Below are 17,283 nucleotides of genomic sequence, written 5' to 3' on the forward strand. Positions count from 1 at the left end.
AATGTTTCGTACGGCGCCTTTCTGGTCATTTCGACTTTTACAATACGAACCGTATGAAGTGACTCAGGTGAGCGGCTGTGGTTGCCGTCCCCGTCCTCTTGGTGTTTCGATTATTATTCTAAGGACTTTTTAAACAGTCCGTTTGGTTGTTTTCTGGTCGTATCCAGTCCTTGTTTCCTGGTTTTATTTTGTAGTAGTCTTATTCTACCTCACTTCCTGCCCTTGTGTGTTTTCCCACCTTTCTGATTATCTGCACCTGTCCCTTGTTTGATTCACCTGTCCTCACTCCCCTTGTTCATATACCTCCTCCTTCATATATCCTCTGCTCTTTGTTGGTGTTTGTATTTTATTCTAATCAATCAATCAATCTTTATTTATAAAGCGCCACTCATATCTCAAGACGGTTTCCATAAAGAGCAGCTCAGACCAAACTCTTTAACCCTTTCATGCACAGAGGTCACTTCAGTGTGCAGCTCTTCAGAAGCTGTTTTCTTGTATATGCATGAGTAACATCTAAGGAGTCATGCAGTTGCTAAATTTTCCAAGTATTGATTTTATATTGGGAGGAAATTATGATTAATCACATGTCCACTGAATTGTACACCATGCATCAGGAGCTAGATTTCAACTACTGGACATGTAAAAATATCTTTATAAAATATGGGTTGAAGAAAAATAAAGTTAAAATCTTGTTTTTCATGAATAAACATGAATAAAAACACTTCCTGACTGAGGTTATCATAATTCATGCATGAAAGGGTTAATGAAGAGTAAAGTAAAGTTTATTTAGTGAAGCACTTTTCACAGAACAACGTCACAAAGTGCTTTACAGGAGTAAAAGAAGAGTAAAAACAGTAAATGTAATAAAATGAAGGATTCAAGAATCCCCACATGAGCAGCATCAGATATTATATCAGGCAACAGTGGCAGGAAGAACTCCCCTTTAACGGGAAGAACTCCCCTTTAACGGGAAGAACTGCCCTTCAACAGGAAGAAACCTCGAACAGAACCAGAACCACTCTCTGTTGTTGGGTGGAGGGGTAGAAAGAGAGAGAGAGGAGGGTGGTGGTGGTTTGCACAACCAAAATAACTATAACTAATAACTATAACTAACTATATTTATGCCTCAACCTGTTTCTTGGCTTCTTACCTGCACCTGCCTGCTTTACTCTAACAAAGGTTAGTGGCGTTAAAGTCACCTTTCCCTCCGTCCCTAGCAACAAACATCCTTCATCGTCGTAGGCGACGGTCGTAGGCGTGCAGCGGTGCACCGAAAGGTTTAAGTTCACCGTCACGATCACGACAGATTTATGTTGCAGTGAGAAGAATATTTCACGTAATCACTGTCTGAACTATCTTACAGGCTCTGCTTTATTATCTTTGGTACGTTCAGGTGTCGAGTTTCTGCCTCTTGGTCGTGACAAAGCAATTAAAGCTGCAGAGTTTGAATGGACCCTCGAGAACATGTTGGCTTTGAACGCACCCACGAAGTCTTCAGCAAATCAGGTTCTCCGTCCTGGGCGGAAAAGCGTAGGCAGCAGGTAACCTGAAGCTGGCTACCTTTTCTTTTGACTGGCTCATGCTGTGCACACCCCTGCAGGTAAACACATGACTCATACGGTCGCGTACGGCCAGATAACAGGCTCAACCTGAGACCTGTTTACCCACAGTGCACCAGGCTGCAGAGATAAACAGGCTGTTCTTCACTTTTTAAAGTCCCGTATTTGTTCCCGTCCTACTTTTACGCTGAATTAGTTCAAACAAACAGAGGTCTGGCTCACTGAAAACAGAGAAAATCTTCCAGGCTCTTTCAAAACTCTGTCTCAGTAGGTGGAACTGCACGATACTACTTTAAATCTGAGATTAATTTTAGAGGCGTCGTGAGTGCAAACAGTCGTATGGCTTTATGAATTTAATGTAAAATTGACCTACATCATCCAAAAGTTACTTACTCATCTACTATGCTAACATGCTAATATGCTATGATCCCAATATGGCTCCCTGTTGAGCTATTGTACCTCATTTGTGCAGCACATTGGACAAATTGAGAAAAGTCTAACTTTCTCCTTCATTGTTTGGTTGTCCCTCATCAGATGGATGAAAAACTAAACGGCTTCCCAATCCTCGTAATCCTAAAGTTATAATGGATCCTCCAAGGCTGATATGATAACAACAACGTTTAGTCACATTTATTCACGTTATGTCACTTTTTTATAATGAAAAAGCTGCAAGAAATGTTAGCTAACATAACGTCATCGAGCTAACGGGAATGAATAACCATGATAAACAACAGTGGCTAGCTAGTTCACATAGCTTCCCTCATCTATCTGACAAATATCAATATTGACCGAGACAGAAAAAATTATTTTTTTGCCAAATCAAAAGTTCGAAGTTTGACTACAAGTCTGAGAACCTTGAAGAAACAACAGCTCAGTAGTTTGTATTGTTTCCGCTGGAGGATCCCTGCTGAAACTCTCCCCTGCTCCTCTCCAGAGGTCTTTTTTGTGGGGGTGTTTTCTATTGATCGGGCAAACTGATGCCCCCGAACCAGCCAGCAGAGCGCTGTCGATAATGTCAGGGGGAGGGGAGGGGAGGGGAGGGGAGGGTTGGTCTGGAAATGACATTGAGGAAAGGTCAGCAGGCAGCAGTGTCCCTGGTCCCCGGCAGTCCGGCCCCACCCACACAGGACAACATCGATTTTATATCAGTGCTGACCTCCATCTGAGCCGCTGGTGCCCGGTGAGTCCAGCTGAGGCGGCTCTGGTTGTTAGAACTGGTTTTAATGTTAAAAATATCCAAGTGGGCTGAGCAGTAATTCAGTATTCTCATTTATCTCAACTCGGCTGTGTTTTAGGTTTTAGGATGAATGAAATGAGTTACTGAGCTTTGGTTTTTCGGCGGTTGCCCCCACTGGTGTTCTCAACCAGGGTTTGAATCTATTTCTGACTGGTGCTGCGGTTGTAATTTACATTCCTTGTCTATTATTAGTCCTCCGCACCTGTACGGATGTGTTGTCAGACATTTACAAGTATGATCACAAACTTGTGAACAAAAAGTATATGAAAAACGATGCTGTTGATTGCAGTCAAGTTAACAGTAAAGTAAATAATCGCAGGAACTAATTGAATTTTTAGAGTTTTTCTCTCTTTTTGCATGTTGATGTACAAACCAATGATGCACACTGCATTTCTGCTCAGATAAAAATTAGGCTACAATAACATTACATCACAATGTTTTACTTTCATTATAATTGATGAAGTAATAATAAATAAAAAAGATTATATATCTGCATTTGCTCAGCAAGGGTTTTGTTTTTTTTATGATGATGTCATAAAATATGAGAAAAAAACACGATAGAAACTTCAAATATCAATAAAATAACATTCGTTACAGCCCTGAGAACTATGTTAGATATCACACAGTGATAAAACCTTTAAGAGGACGACTTCTCTCTCTGTGAAAGGCGGAGCAGAACTAGTCGGCACTGATTTGGTGTTTTGCATGTCAAACTGGACCAGTTATGAGTTGTTCTCTTTTCAGCCAAACTTTTCTTCGTTTAAACCGAATCATCCAGATGTTTTTTCGGTCTACAAACCACCACATTCTCCTGAGTTTAGTTTAGATTTAGTTAGTTAGATCTGTGCTGCTGAGCTCCACCTTCTGTAGCTGCTGAGTTTCATGTCACTGCCGATCGGCGTCCAACCGGCAACGTGACGTGGCTAATGGGAGATGGATTTCCTTTAGGGTCGACTCGGCTGTCGGCCACGCGCCTGCAGATCGACTCCACCACCCCACCGCTCACGTTTCACACATCCGCTGGCTCTAAAACAATAAAAACAATAAAAACATGATGGTCACCGCTGCTGCTGTTTCGGTCGACCTGGTGAGAGTAGAGCAAGCGATTTTCTACGCTGATGATGATCTTCTGTGTGTGTGTGTGTGTGTGTGTGTGTGTGTGTGTGTGAGAGAGTGATTGACAACACTAGTGTTCCTGTGGGAGCAGTATGTGTAGTTATGTACTGTGTGAGTATGTTTGTCTTTCATGATGATGGAACAAACAGACCACCAGAGGCTATTATCTACAGCTCTGGTCAGCCCCCACAGATGTGTGTGTGTATGTGTGTGTGTGTGTCATGCCTGTTTGTTTGTGCATGCACACACATTTAAGTGCTCTAAGCAGCCGCTTCATTACTGTGTCCTCTGAGGACGCAGCTGTTTGAGGGCAGGGATGTCCAGCTATGTGCAGCCTGCAGGAAGCAAGGAGCCTCTATTACTACTCAGTATGTTTAGTTCTCGGTTCCCAAAAGGTCCCTGCTCTGAGGGTAGTGCTCTGTAGTACTGTGGGGATTACTGTGTTCGCTGGTCATACACAAACTTCGGGCTGCTCCGTGGTGTTCGGTTGAGTTGATTTCAAACATTCTTTACTCAAGTCGAAGTGAAAAAGTCCAGGCTGTGAAATGTACTCGACGTGGATCTGCTCTGTCGGCCATGTTGGCTGCTTCACTTTCACCTGCTAGTTGTCGCTGCAAAGACGCCACATCTGTCTTTCTTCCCCCTCTCCCCTCGCTCTCGTCTGTTTCGTCTGTGGTGCGTGATGGCTTCATCACAGCATCGTCTTTTCCACGTCTCATTGTCCGATTCATTCAGGCTGGAACCGGTTCTGAAAGTGTGAACGGACACGAGATGAGCGTTTTTAAAAAATGGCATTAAAACTGAAGCCTTAGAAGAAATTACAGATATTTGTTGTTAAAGTAGAAAGCTGTCAGGAAATAAAAGTTCAAGTAAAGTGCAGACGCATAGAAGTGAAGTACTTGTACCTGGTTACTTCCCTCCTCTGGTTGCTACTGAAACCTGTCGAGTTCATCATGTAGGATATAAGACCTGTGTGTGTGTGTGTATGACTCAGGTGTGATTAAGTCGGTCTTATCGCAGCGTGTTTGAACCAGCACTGAGCTCAGAGCTGCTTTATCTCTGTGATCCTGTTTCAGCCCACATCCAAACGCTGCCTCTGCTCTCATCTGGACTGAATCATGAATCAGTCTGACTTCCCTTTATTCACAGGCTCAGTCTCCTGCGTCCTTATTTCTTATTTTAATGTGTTTGCAGCATGAAGGGTCCCTCTGGATGAGCTGTTATTACTGACCTCCTCACTCTGTGATCATGGATGCACAGAAACTCACTGGAACAGTTTTGATCCAGATGCAGGATCTGTGATTCTTCTTTTCTATGATTTCCCTGACAGATTTATCAGTGGATTTATTATTGAGTCTAAAGAGTAAAGGCCTTTACACACCTGACACAGCACACCAGATTCATTTACAAGTCAATATTACTTTTTCATTGTGTATCCAGTCCGTGCTTCCAAATCAGCGGTGGAATTTCACTGAGCGATATTGCTGCTTTTATTTGATTGTAAATTTTAAAAAAAATCTGGCATGTTTCTCAGTAAACTGGAATTAATGAAAAACAAATTCTGAATGTAGGAACATGAACTCAGTCTCTCTCTTCAGCTCACCGGGTATAAAAGTGCCCCTAGATCCCCTAGAGCAGAGGGGACCAGCATCTTGGGCCTGTCGAGCTGGCTAACTTCCTGTTAGCCCTCTGCTAACTTCCTGTTATAATATGAATATAATTATTGAATTGAGCAGCTCTTCTAGACTTTCCAAGTGCGAATGAACAGGATGGATCAAATTCTTATGGTAAATGCTGATTTACAGACAGGGAAAAAAAGTCTTTCAGGGCCCAGTAGCGTCACTTGATGGACGCCATTGTTGTAATTACACGGTTTGGCCACTTTGTAAAATTGACGCACTTCCTGAGGGATCGGTCACCACGTTTTGACGTCTTCAACTGGCAGTTGCACGACGTGATCGCACGAAAAGATGAAGTCTGAATTTTCAAACAGGATCGTGCCTCCCGCTGCCACTTCAGGGTCGCTCGCAGGAGTTCGGTTATCAGAGGGTGAACACATCACCACGGCTGCTCCCTCAGCTCAAACATGTCCTGCAAAAAAACACAGTTTGGTATTATATCCTGTGAAAATAGCAGCTTCTGTTATTTAATAGTGAAATGACTGCCCTATAAATGATAATGCACAACTGAGCAGTTTGTTTTGCAGTAATGAGCTCCTTGCTGTACATTATCCAGGCTTCCTATTTAAAAAATGTATAATTTGACAAAATATTGGCTTAAAGGGCTTTAGGGCGGGGCTACCTGCTCACTGACCAATCAGAGGAGGCCCTTGTCACTTCTGGCTCCAAAAAAAACAAGATGGCGACGTCTGTAAAGCCAATCTCGAGGCTTCAAAACGACAGTGTGCAAACCATCGGGTGACGCCATGGTGGCTGCGTCCACTTCTTGTATCTAATCTACCGTTAAATTCTGTCCTGTTGAGTCCCACAACTTTATATCCATTAAACTCATAACTCAACACATAATAATGACATGTAGTTTTGCACATGGTCTTCACGCTGGTGTCCGTTGGGTCATTTGCCGGAAAGAACTGGTTCATAACTTGAAAGGTAGTTTTCTTCTGCGTGGTGCTTTTCTGATCTGAGACTGTTGGCAAACGGGCCGACTTCCTGTTCGGTGTGAGGAATCGTGTGTGATGTGAAAACAACAGGTTCAGTGGACAGAAGTGTTACAGAACGTTGACAGTCGGACCTCCTTCGACTAGTAAAGGAGCTCCTTTCACTGGATCCGTCAGGGTTTGTTGCAGACAAAAGATGATCTGATAAACAGACTTTGTGGAAATGCTCAGTTTGCATCTGTGAGTCACTTCTGATGGAGTCATCCTCACACCTGCACACCTATGGACCTTTGACCTTTTCTTCACGAGCCTGAAAGCACTGAGACACCTGCTACACACACACACACACACACCTTCCACAGTTTTGAAGACCCTTGTTGACATAATGCATTCCCAAGCCCCGCCCCCCAACCTTAAACCTTAACCTGAGTCTAACTTTAACCTTAAAACCGACTTTGAAATCGCAAAAACAAAGACTACAAAAACTGGAGTTGCCCTTTTGGAATTTTAAGGCCTGTAGATGCAGAGTTGACCGACCAACTAACCAGCGTCACCTGTCACCTGAGAACCGACTGCAGGCCTGTGAGATGCTGTTTACATTCACTTTACATCACCAGTCATTTTGTAAGTGAAGGTGTCACTTTGTGCAAATGGAGGATCTCTCATTTTGGAACCGAACTCCAGTATATAGTCCCTCCTCTGTGTGTGTGTGTGTGTGTGTCACTGCACGCTGCCGGCAAATGCAGTGATGACTCATGCTAGACACACACACACACACACACACACACACACACACACACATGCAAGCACCATCTGTTTGACAGGCAGGCTGAATCACACGGTGGAGGGAAGCAGTGTGTGTGTGTGTGTGTGTGTCTCCTGCATCTCTCTGGTGCCGTTAGGATGTGGCGTCGGCGTCGGCGCAGCTCGACAACCTGTCGTCAACGCAGGCCGCCGTGACACTGTTACCGTGGAAACAGGATGTACGAGGGATGTCGGAGTACAAAAGGCGAGACGGAGCGAGAGAGAGAGAGAGAGAGAGAGATTTTTATTTCTTTTCACTTTTAATCCCAACCTTCATTCTTCCTTTGCTTTCGTATTTTGCCTCCACGCCGTCGGCCTCCCGCTCGATGAGGCCGCCTGGCTGCGGACGCTGGTGGTGTCATCAGAGCTACGAGTTCTGATTGGACGCTGGCGAGCAGTAATGCCCCCCTCACGAGCTTCCTCCCAACTATTATTGTCTGTCTTGACCTCTTTGTGTGTTTGAACCCTTCTGTAATGTGTCTGGTGTTTAAGTTTGCTCCTTCAGAGTTTTGAAAGGATCCAAATGCTAACCGGCGCTCTCCCTCTGGTGCGTTGCAGTGACAGCTACATTGTGCGCGTCAAAGCGGTGGTGATGACCAGAGACGACTCGAGCGGCGGCTGGTTGGCGCAGGACGGCTGTCTGAGCAGAGTGGGCGTGTGCAGGCTGCTGGCGACCGAACTGCTGGGACGCAACACCTTCCTCATCCACGGGGAACGCCTCAAGGACAAGCAGGTCGGTCCGGCGGCATTTCGCACGAGCGAAGCAGCCTTACGGGAAGCCGAGCGGTTCAAAAACATGTGACTTCAAACACGCCGACGACATGTTAACACGTCAAGAACGGAAAGATTTGTCACACACAGTTAATAGCGAGGGGGCGTGATTTTCAAATTTTCTAAATATTCGATGAATTTTTAAAGATGGAGTAGTTTACACGACTATCGTATTTTCCTCTGTTTTTACTGGCACCCGGTCGATTGATCCGGGGCTCTGAGATGAAGCCAGGTCTGTGTGAAGATGTGGTCTCTGATCTTTCAGTCCCATTTCATCCAGCAACCGTCCGCTTTAATCCAAGCGTGTACATCTGCCATGTTCAGCAATAAAATTAGACGATAATAAAAACCTTTCTCCTTTAAGTAAAATTATGGCGGGTATAAAACCACGTGACAGCTTTGTTTTTCCAAGCAACTCTTTCCTAAAATACGGTCAGGACAGGTTCATATAATCCAGGACAGGATCAGATTAGATGTTAAAGTGTCTGAAACTCACCTTTTAATAACAAAAACAGTTTAAAATCAGCTGCTTGTGTCTCAGGTGTTCATCAGACAGACCGCCATTTTGGAAATTGGTCACTGGGTCACATGACTGAACCAGGAAGTTCAGTATCTGTCACTGAGGGACTTCTGGAGTTAAACTCAAGGATAAAAGCTGTAAAGGGACATTTCCAGGATATTTGAAGGGTGTGTGACACATGTGTTATTATGGTTTAAGGGAGTTACGTCCTAGTTAGCGACAACGGTGGCGTTTGTTTGTGTGTGTTTGTTCGAATAATCGTCAAATAGTTCACAGTGAGTATCGAATAGCATCGTGCTGGTGACATCATTCGCAATCAGGGTCTGTGCACTTGTGATTGGAGATCCCACCCACAGGCTGTCAATCATGACGTTTCACTCCCTTTTCATAGCATCATACAACTAATTAAAACCAAAACTGACCAGACAAAAGATGAGAACTAGCTAAAATAACAGAAACAGAAATGTATTTAGATTTAGGAGTTTTAATTCCACCTTTTGGGAGCCGTCGTGTCGCCCATCTTTTCTCAGAGGGCTCCTTTTTCTGTCTCATCTCGCTTGTCCGATGTGATTTCTCTCTTCCCAGGTGATTCTGGAGTGTTTCTTAAAGAAGGATCTGGTTTACACGAAGGCCACGCCGACGTTCCACCACTGGAAGGTGGACAACAAAAAGTGCGGTCTGACCTTCCAGAGTCCGTCCGACGCCCGAGCCTTCGACCGCGGGGTGAGGAAGGCCCTGGAGCACCTGACAGAAGGTACGGCTCGGAAACCTCAACTGTAGGTGAAAGGTCACGGCTCCTAAAGGGTTTACGGAAACCAGCGCGAATGAAAAAGGGCGAACAACAAACTACAGAATAACTTAATTTGGTCCATAAGTATCATCGGAAACACTGTCAGTACAGGTACCGTCACCTTGACTGTGATATCGGATCCTGAATGACACTTCTTTCAACCATTAGCCCCATTTTTCCACTGCAGGAACTGAAATCACCGAAATTACCCTCAACCCCAAACTCTCCCTGGAAAAGTACATTGCTGTGTGCTGCAGGAGGCTGATTGATCGAACACACTTGCAGCATTCCTCACTTCCGTGTTTAAGCCGGCGTGGCTGCAAACTGGTTTATTTCACTTCTACAAGCTTCACTTTGTTTGAGTTTTGATCGTTTGGAAAATGGAGCAAAAGAACAGAAGCAGACGGACGATGAGGTCCAGGCTCTTTAGAGCAGGACGACGAGTCTGTGGAGGAATAAATAAATGTAGGACACACGCCGAAACAGATTCATGAGAAGCTGAAGAAACTTAAGCAAGATTATAAGAAGCTGAAGGAGCAGAACAGTCGCTCCCCCATACGTCATCAGCCTGGTTAGAATAAATGGAAACACAAAACACAGATTACCAGGAATTCTTTTACCAGGTAAAAAAGTTCCTGGTAATAAAAGTTCCTGGAGATGTTGGTGGAAAAGGGACTAATCAATCTTTATTTATATAGCACCGCTTCATAACTAGTGTTATCTTTCCATAAAGAGCAGGTCTGGACCAAACTCTTAAATTAAGAGAGAGGCCCAATGATTCAGGAGTTCAAGGACGAGAAAGCGTCAGATGTTCTATTAAACTCCCCTTTAACAGGAAGAAACCTTACGTACAATTTTTCAATACAGATTTTATTAAATCCATTCTAACAAAAAGAAAGTTGCATTACTCATTACTGCACTTCTCAAATCTTTACTTTCATTTTTCAGCCGCTTGGAAATTTCAAAATATATAAAAGTACAGTGTGCTTCAGCTTCAGCTTCCTGTTAGACCTCTGACTCGGTGTTGTGTCCGTGGCAAAGCAGTTTTACTACATTAAAAACAATTTACCGCAACTTGTTGTTTGTTAACGTAACATCAATAAATGTAAATGTAGATTTGGTACCAAATGACGGTGTTTTTTGACACGCTCCAGCAGGTTGGGTGGTGTCAGGCTAAGTTGTTACCGTTATCTGAACCGGAAAATAAAACGGTCCAGAGGTCTCACTTCCTGTCGTTCTGCTCTCCAGGGTCGACCACGTCCTCGTCAACGCTGCAGAACGAGGCGGAGCTCGGCGACGATGACGTCTTCACGGTGAGGAACTCACAACACGACAGTCTTGATCTCCGCGTGCTGTTTTAATGATCACTCAGTGCATCGAAATTCACTTTGGAGCATCGAGGGGCTGCTTTTGTTGTTTTGTGTTGCTTTTATTTGCTGCATTGCAACAACAGACTGTGTGTGTGTGAGTGAGAGTTTATCTGAACCATCTTGTTCTTGATAAATGAGATGGATCTCAGTGTCGTGTGTTAATTGCAAAGTTGGAGTCAGGTCCAGGTTAGCTTAGCTTAGCTTAGCTTAGCAAGACTGGAGACAGGAGGAAACAGCGTGCCGGACGGCGTGTCCCGACGGTGAGCGAGCCTCCTCTTCCCACGTTTGTACATTTAAAACTGAAAACACGTTTTATGTAGTGACGTTCAGACGTTTCTTTACTGCGGCTCACAGGTAACGCAGGTGATCCATCAGTCAACAGATCGGCAGCTCATTCCCCAGATTCAAATGGTGCTTTTCCATCACACAGTTTTAGCTCTGCTCGCCTCGCCTCGACTCGGTTTGGGTCGTTTTCCTTTACAGTAGCGTACCACCTCAAAGTGGGCGGGGTCGTCATAGCAAGGTGACCCGAAACTCCAGTGACGTCATTTGTATGCGACACAATCAAACACAGCTGAGGACCTGGAGCGTTTGGTTTGTGTGGAGCCGTTTAACCTCTTCACAGAAATAATAAAAACTGTTTCCAGCGTTTTAAAAACGGAGGGTTTGATTCTTGTGAACGAGTCGCTCTCATGACTCATCCAGTGATGTCACTCCCTGGCCAATCAGTGGCCTGCAGTCTGGTGACGTCACATTGTCAGCTCGACTGGAGGAGGAACTAAGAAAGTACCTGGAACCAGGAACTATCACCTGGTGGGAAACCATAAAGACTGTGCTGGTTTGTCCTTTAGCAAAATGCTAAAGCAGCTTCGGTGTGTGAATGATGTGTTCATGGGTAAATGTGGATATAGCGTGGAGGCGCGGTCTAAACGACTAGACTAGATGCTCTCCAGCCATCAGCAGCAGGTTGTTACTGTGGATATCGGCTCCGTGTGACCTCCTCGTTTCAGCTTCACCGACCTGCTCCTCGGCCTCGTCCATCACACGGCTTACTGAGACAGAAAGACCTGTTGGGACAGTCCAGTGGAAAACAAGGCTGCTGGAGGAGCTCACCTACCAACTGATGCAGCCGTGGTCGCTCCACAGACGAGCCACTAAAAGATTCTCGTGTCACCTCCGTCCTCAGGGGACCAGGCCCGGCTCTCCGCTCCCCTTTACTGTCGACTTTACTCCGTCGGCTTCAAAGAAAAAGGGCGTATCGTTTCCGCAGGATGTCCAGCGCTGGAGGAGGGAGGCCGACCTGTCAGTAATCCGTCACCGAGCTGCCTGTTTACATAGCTGGCCTCGTTTAGAGCAGAGCCGGGCGGACGGAGGGGAGCGTGGCTGCAGATCATTCCCATCCGTCCCGTCTGCGAGCCTGGCTCCTCCAGGAGGAAGAGGAAGAGGAGGAGGACAATGAGGATGTAGATCGACATTCTTCAGGGGTGAATAAAACCTTCCTCTGGAGGCCCCTGAACAACAGAGGAGGAGATGTGGACGGAGAGTCACGTGACACGACGTGGACGCAGGTTATTCTATCGTTATTAACGCAGCCTTTTCAAACAGGCGTCAACAGAAACATCCTTCAGGATCAGGATCAGCTTTTATCGGCCAAGTATGTGAACGGGAATGTTTTCACATAAACAGAGAAAAAGGGAGAGACACAGTATACAGTGTAAATGTGTGAATATAAAAGCTTAGATGTAAAACCTGTGACAGAAGCGTCATGATGCTGGAGTAAATATGGAAGGACTGTATAGATACAACATGTGCGTCAGGCTCAGTGTGCACACAGAATCAGGTTTACTAGCAGTTAGCTGTCTACATTTCAATGGTTTTATCTTTTTTTCTTCATTACTGCACAGTGCATGCAGAGGTTATGAGCGGTCGAGTGAAGCGGCTGATTCATACAAGCTAGTTTTTGGAGAATTAAAAAAAAAAAGAGTCAGAAAACGTCATCAAGTCTCTTTTTAAAGAACTCTTTCCTACGTTCAGACCGAACTTTGGTGATGAATTTAGACTGAGAACTGTGTGATTTTAGGTTTCTAATCATCTGAAGTCACCTTCTATAAATACGTGGGTCACAATATTCAACAGTATTGAAGGAATCAGCCTGGAGGAGGCTTTTTTCATGTCATGTATGAAAAACACACTGTTGCCAATAAAGTTGGAATCAAATGTTTTTCTACCTCTTCTCATAAAATGATTGTGACAATGTGATTTATTCTTGATAAATAAAGTTTAGATCTTGTTTAACTTTATTGATCAAACTCTTCCAAACAGATCACAGTGAAACTTAAACCACAGTGAACCTTTGCAGACTGTGGATTCAGGCTTTAACTAAATTGGGGGTATTGAACAATTATTCCAACTTTATGGGAAACAGTGTAGAATATACAAATGTTGTTTTTACCTTTTCATTTTTTAATTTTCTTCAATATAAAATATATTAATACATCAAGAATGCTCTAATTATTAGTGGTGTGCGGATCGATACTGAAATATCGATACCTCAGATACCAGATATTTATGTTCTAGAATATTAACATATTTTAGTTATTAGGACTAAACGTGTAGTTCATCATTAACAGGAACACGGTGGAAAGTAACTCTACTATGGGGATCTCGTCTAAATGACCCCCAGCTGGTCGGAACTACTTTCTCTTCCGCCTGTCATAGTGTGAAATACGGCTGCGACGCTAACGAATCTTTTCAAAGGACTTAAAGGGAAAACTGTAAATATGCTGCTGAATGTTTGTTTTCAAATGTTCAGGCGAGCGTTTTAAGATGCCGTCAATTAACAGGCAACTTTTCAGTATTTAGTTTTTCTCGTATCATAATTCTTCATAATTAAACAATCGTCTTAAGCTTTTGTACAAAGTATTTGAGTTGGTATCTGATCGGAAAGGAAATCTGTGGTGTCATCACTACTAATTATAAACACCTCAAATGGAAATTTATGTCAGCAAAGTATAAAACTAAAGACAAACAGCCAAAAGTGAGTCGCAAGAATGTAAAATGTGTCCAGTGTTTTCACACTTTAAAGCCAAAACCGACTTCTCAGCTCCTCTCGAGTCTGACAACGTCTTCTTGTGCGATCGAGTGCGAAAGCGGCGGCTCGTGTCGACCCTGAGGACGATGCTGGGCTGGGACTCATTTAGCACAGGCCCGATAAAGGCACAAAGACTCCAGGGACGATTCTGCTTTTGGTTCTGGAGGTCGTTTGGTTTAATTTCCCCCTCGTTTTTGTCTGATTGTACACAGACGTCTGGTGGAGGAGCTGAAAGAATCCAGACAAAGACGTTGTATTTCAGGATTTCCTCGAGATGCTTTTACTGTTTTACGCGGTGGGTTGATTCCCAGGTGGAGGTGGAGGCACAGAGTGATCAGCCAAGAGGAAGAAGGTCAATGACGTCACACTGCAGCCCTCAGCAGATGTTGGCAGTTGGCGTTACAGCTCTTTTACAAGCCTGGATTTAAAATGCTCAGCACATGTTAACTAAACAATCTCATCTCAAAACACACCAGACTCCATTGACAAAAACAGCAATTTTACCTCACAGAACACAGGATTTGCTGGTCTAGCGCTGCCTGGATCTGTAAGCTTGTTTCTGTTATTGTGTGCTACACAAATATTGTGTTGGATCAGACTAAACTATAAAAACACCAAAGTCACACAACACAAACAAACTAACTGATCAAGGCCATGGTAGACTGGCAGCTCCTGTGTTCTGTGCTGTACTAAAATGGCTGTTTTTGTCAATGGAGTCTGGTGGTTTTGAAGTAGTTAAACCAAAAGGATCTACTAGACCAATTTCAACACTTTGTTCTACCTATTAGTCATGTAGACACCAAGGAGTTGCCCTTTAACATCTGCCACTTCCTTCCCTCCACAGCTGGTGCGGCCTGAGGTGCAACATCCCTGAGAGCTAATCAGCACGGAGTTACCCTTTAACGTTCTCACCATCTCTTCTCTGCCCACTTCCTCCAGACGGCCACCGACAGCTCGTCCAACTCGTCCCAGAAGAGGGAGCCAGCGATGCACTCACTGGCTCCGCCCAACGCCTGCGAGGCCCGTCGGCACCACTGCATCCTGGGACATTTCTACGAGCAGCACCGGCCCTCTGAACACTACTTCCTGGACCAGGTGAGTAGGGTCAGAGTGGGGGCGCCAATAAAAAGCCCATAACCCACAAGGCTTTGCCGGGAAAACGGGGGACTTCCTTCATGACCGTTTCCATCTCCTCTGTCTCCGCAGGCGATGCACATGTTCCCTCGTCACGTCAGCTTCCAGGTGGAGGAGGAAGAGATCGTACGCATCAACCCCCGCGAGCGAACCTGGCTCACCGGCTACGGGGACTACCGCCACGCCAACTCCACCCGTGACAAACTGCCCCAGCCCGACAGCCTGGACGCCTACGTACGCTTCGCCAAGAACGAGCCGCCCAAACACGACTACACCTACCCGTACCCGCTCGGCTGTGACGTGCAGCGAGGCTGCGACGGCAAAGCCGGTTGCCTGGAGCTGGCCGGCGGCCACAGGGCGGTGGTGACGGTGCAGCCGCGAGCGCTGCAGCCTAAAGGCAAGAGGCGGAAGGAGGACGGTGAGCGATCGCGCTGCGTCTACTGTCAGGACATGTTCAACCACGAGGACAACCGGCGGGGCCGCTGCCAGGAAGCGCCGGACCCCATCCAGACCTGCATCCGGCGGGTCAGCTTCATGTGGTGCGCCGACAGCCTGCTGTATCACTGCATGTCGGACCCGGAGGGGGACTACTCGGACCCGTGCTCCTGTGACACCAGCGACGAGCGTTTCTGCCTGCGCTGGTTGGCGCTGGTGGGCCTGTCGCTGCTGGCGCCGTGCATGTGCTGCTACGCCCCCCTCAGGGCGTGCTACCGCTGCGGCGTCGCCTGCCACTGCTGCGGCGGGAAACACAAAGCTGTGGGCTGAGACTCCGCCCTCCTCGCACAGGCAGCAAGGACTCATGGGAGGAGGCAGGGAAAAACGGGGGCCGCTGTGATTCTCATGTCGTTTTTTCATCGTTATCGTTTGTCTCGTCTACGATTTGCAGAAGGAGGAGATCAAGAACTTTGTCTCAACAGATGGAAAAAAATAGTTCCCTGTTGTTTTTCGTTTTTATGTCTTTTGTGACACAAAGACAGAACAAAGGATATTAATTTCTATGTAGAATTATAGAAACATATATATATATATGTATGTATATGACAGGTACTTTATATTTTTACACTCATGTGTTTTAAAGGCTTGAATATGTGTTTTTTGCAGCGTTGTGAGGTCAGTGTGAATGTGGTCGTGTTGCAGAGGGAACAGCAGCTCGCTGACACGCTGCAAAACATTTTCACATTAGCGGGACGTGTTAACACGTCATTAAGTCAGGAAAGACAAAAAACACCAGATGTGTCGAGATAATTCCACTTTAGAGGGGTTAGTTTTAAAACTTTTGGCTGAAAGTTAGATGAGAGGACGGATTTAAATCTCCCAGAGCTGGAGTCAGGACGTGGTTAGCCTAGCTTAGCATAAAGACTGGAAGCGGGGGGAAACTGCTAGCTTGGCTCTGTCCAAAGTTCAAAATTCAAAGCTACAAATTAACATGTTAAATCTAGTGTTTCATCTGTACACAGACGTAAAAGTCAAAGCAACAATAGTGGTTTCCCCTCCCAGTCTTTATGCTAAGCTAGGCTAACTGGTTCTGCACCTTTATGGGCAGTATCAGTCCTCCAATCAAAGTCAAACAGCAGTTGTCTTTTCATGTCTTGCACCGTGCCAGCAGCTCTGGTTCCCCAGTGTCCAGCAGAGGAGCTTCACCGGTCTGAAAGCTGCACCGCTGAGCTCCCAGCAAACTGAACAGATGAACCAGTTTGGCCGACCGGTAGGACCCACAGTCCTGACCGGGTCAGAAATATGACACCAATTTGACAGAAGATATAAAACTGTAGCTCGGCATGTTGGATTTAGATCTGGGTCCCTACAGTTTTGTCCTCCGTACTGGTCAGACTGGTCCGTCTGTGCTGGTTTGTGGTTTAGAGGAACAAAACTCCCAGTGAGAGTAAAGCTATAACAAGAGCTTAATGTGTGTGTGTGTGTGTGTGTGTGTGTGTGTGTGTGTGGTATCATGTACCTGAGACTGTCTGTCAAAGCGATGGGTATCAATAATGATCCTTTTGTTGCTATAAATATGGACAAGAAGGCAAATCATCGTGTCTCACAGTTACAAACTTGACCTGAAGACACTTTACTTACTTTACTTTACTTTACTACTTCACGTTAGACAATCTTAGGTCGGCCTCCTTCGTCTTAACAGAGACGCGCTTACTTTAAAACGAATGGTTTAAAACAGTTGTAGAAAGTCTAGCCGATGCCAGCCTGATCCTGGGGAGAATAAGTCGATCCCACAACCTTTTTACGAAATGAGCACAAAGTCTGAAAATCCAGATAAAG

At 45.3% G+C, this 17,283-nt stretch overlaps 1 protein-coding gene across 1 annotated transcript in view; it reads left to right on the plus strand.

Annotated features, from left to right (window-relative positions):
* LOC139199178 (sprouty-related, EVH1 domain-containing protein 2-like) overlaps nt 1-15,774 on the plus strand; it is an 18,702-nt gene extending 2,928 nt beyond the window's left edge. The window contains exons 2-6 of the mRNA XM_070828206.1: nt 7,892-8,066; nt 9,210-9,378; nt 10,663-10,727; nt 14,815-14,970; nt 15,082-15,774. Of these exons, the coding sequence (XP_070684307.1) occupies nt 7,892-8,066; nt 9,210-9,378; nt 10,663-10,727; nt 14,815-14,970; nt 15,082-15,774 (1,258 nt within the window). The remainder of the gene's footprint in view (nt 1-7,891; nt 8,067-9,209; nt 9,379-10,662; nt 10,728-14,814; nt 14,971-15,081) is intronic.
* Nucleotides 15,775-17,283: the final 1,509 nt, after the last annotated feature.

The sequence above is a fragment of the Pempheris klunzingeri genome, chromosome 3 (assembly GCF_042242105.1).
Source record: "Pempheris klunzingeri isolate RE-2024b chromosome 3, fPemKlu1.hap1, whole genome shotgun sequence".
Classification (NCBI taxonomy): domain Eukaryota; kingdom Metazoa; phylum Chordata; class Actinopteri; order Acropomatiformes; family Pempheridae; genus Pempheris; species Pempheris klunzingeri.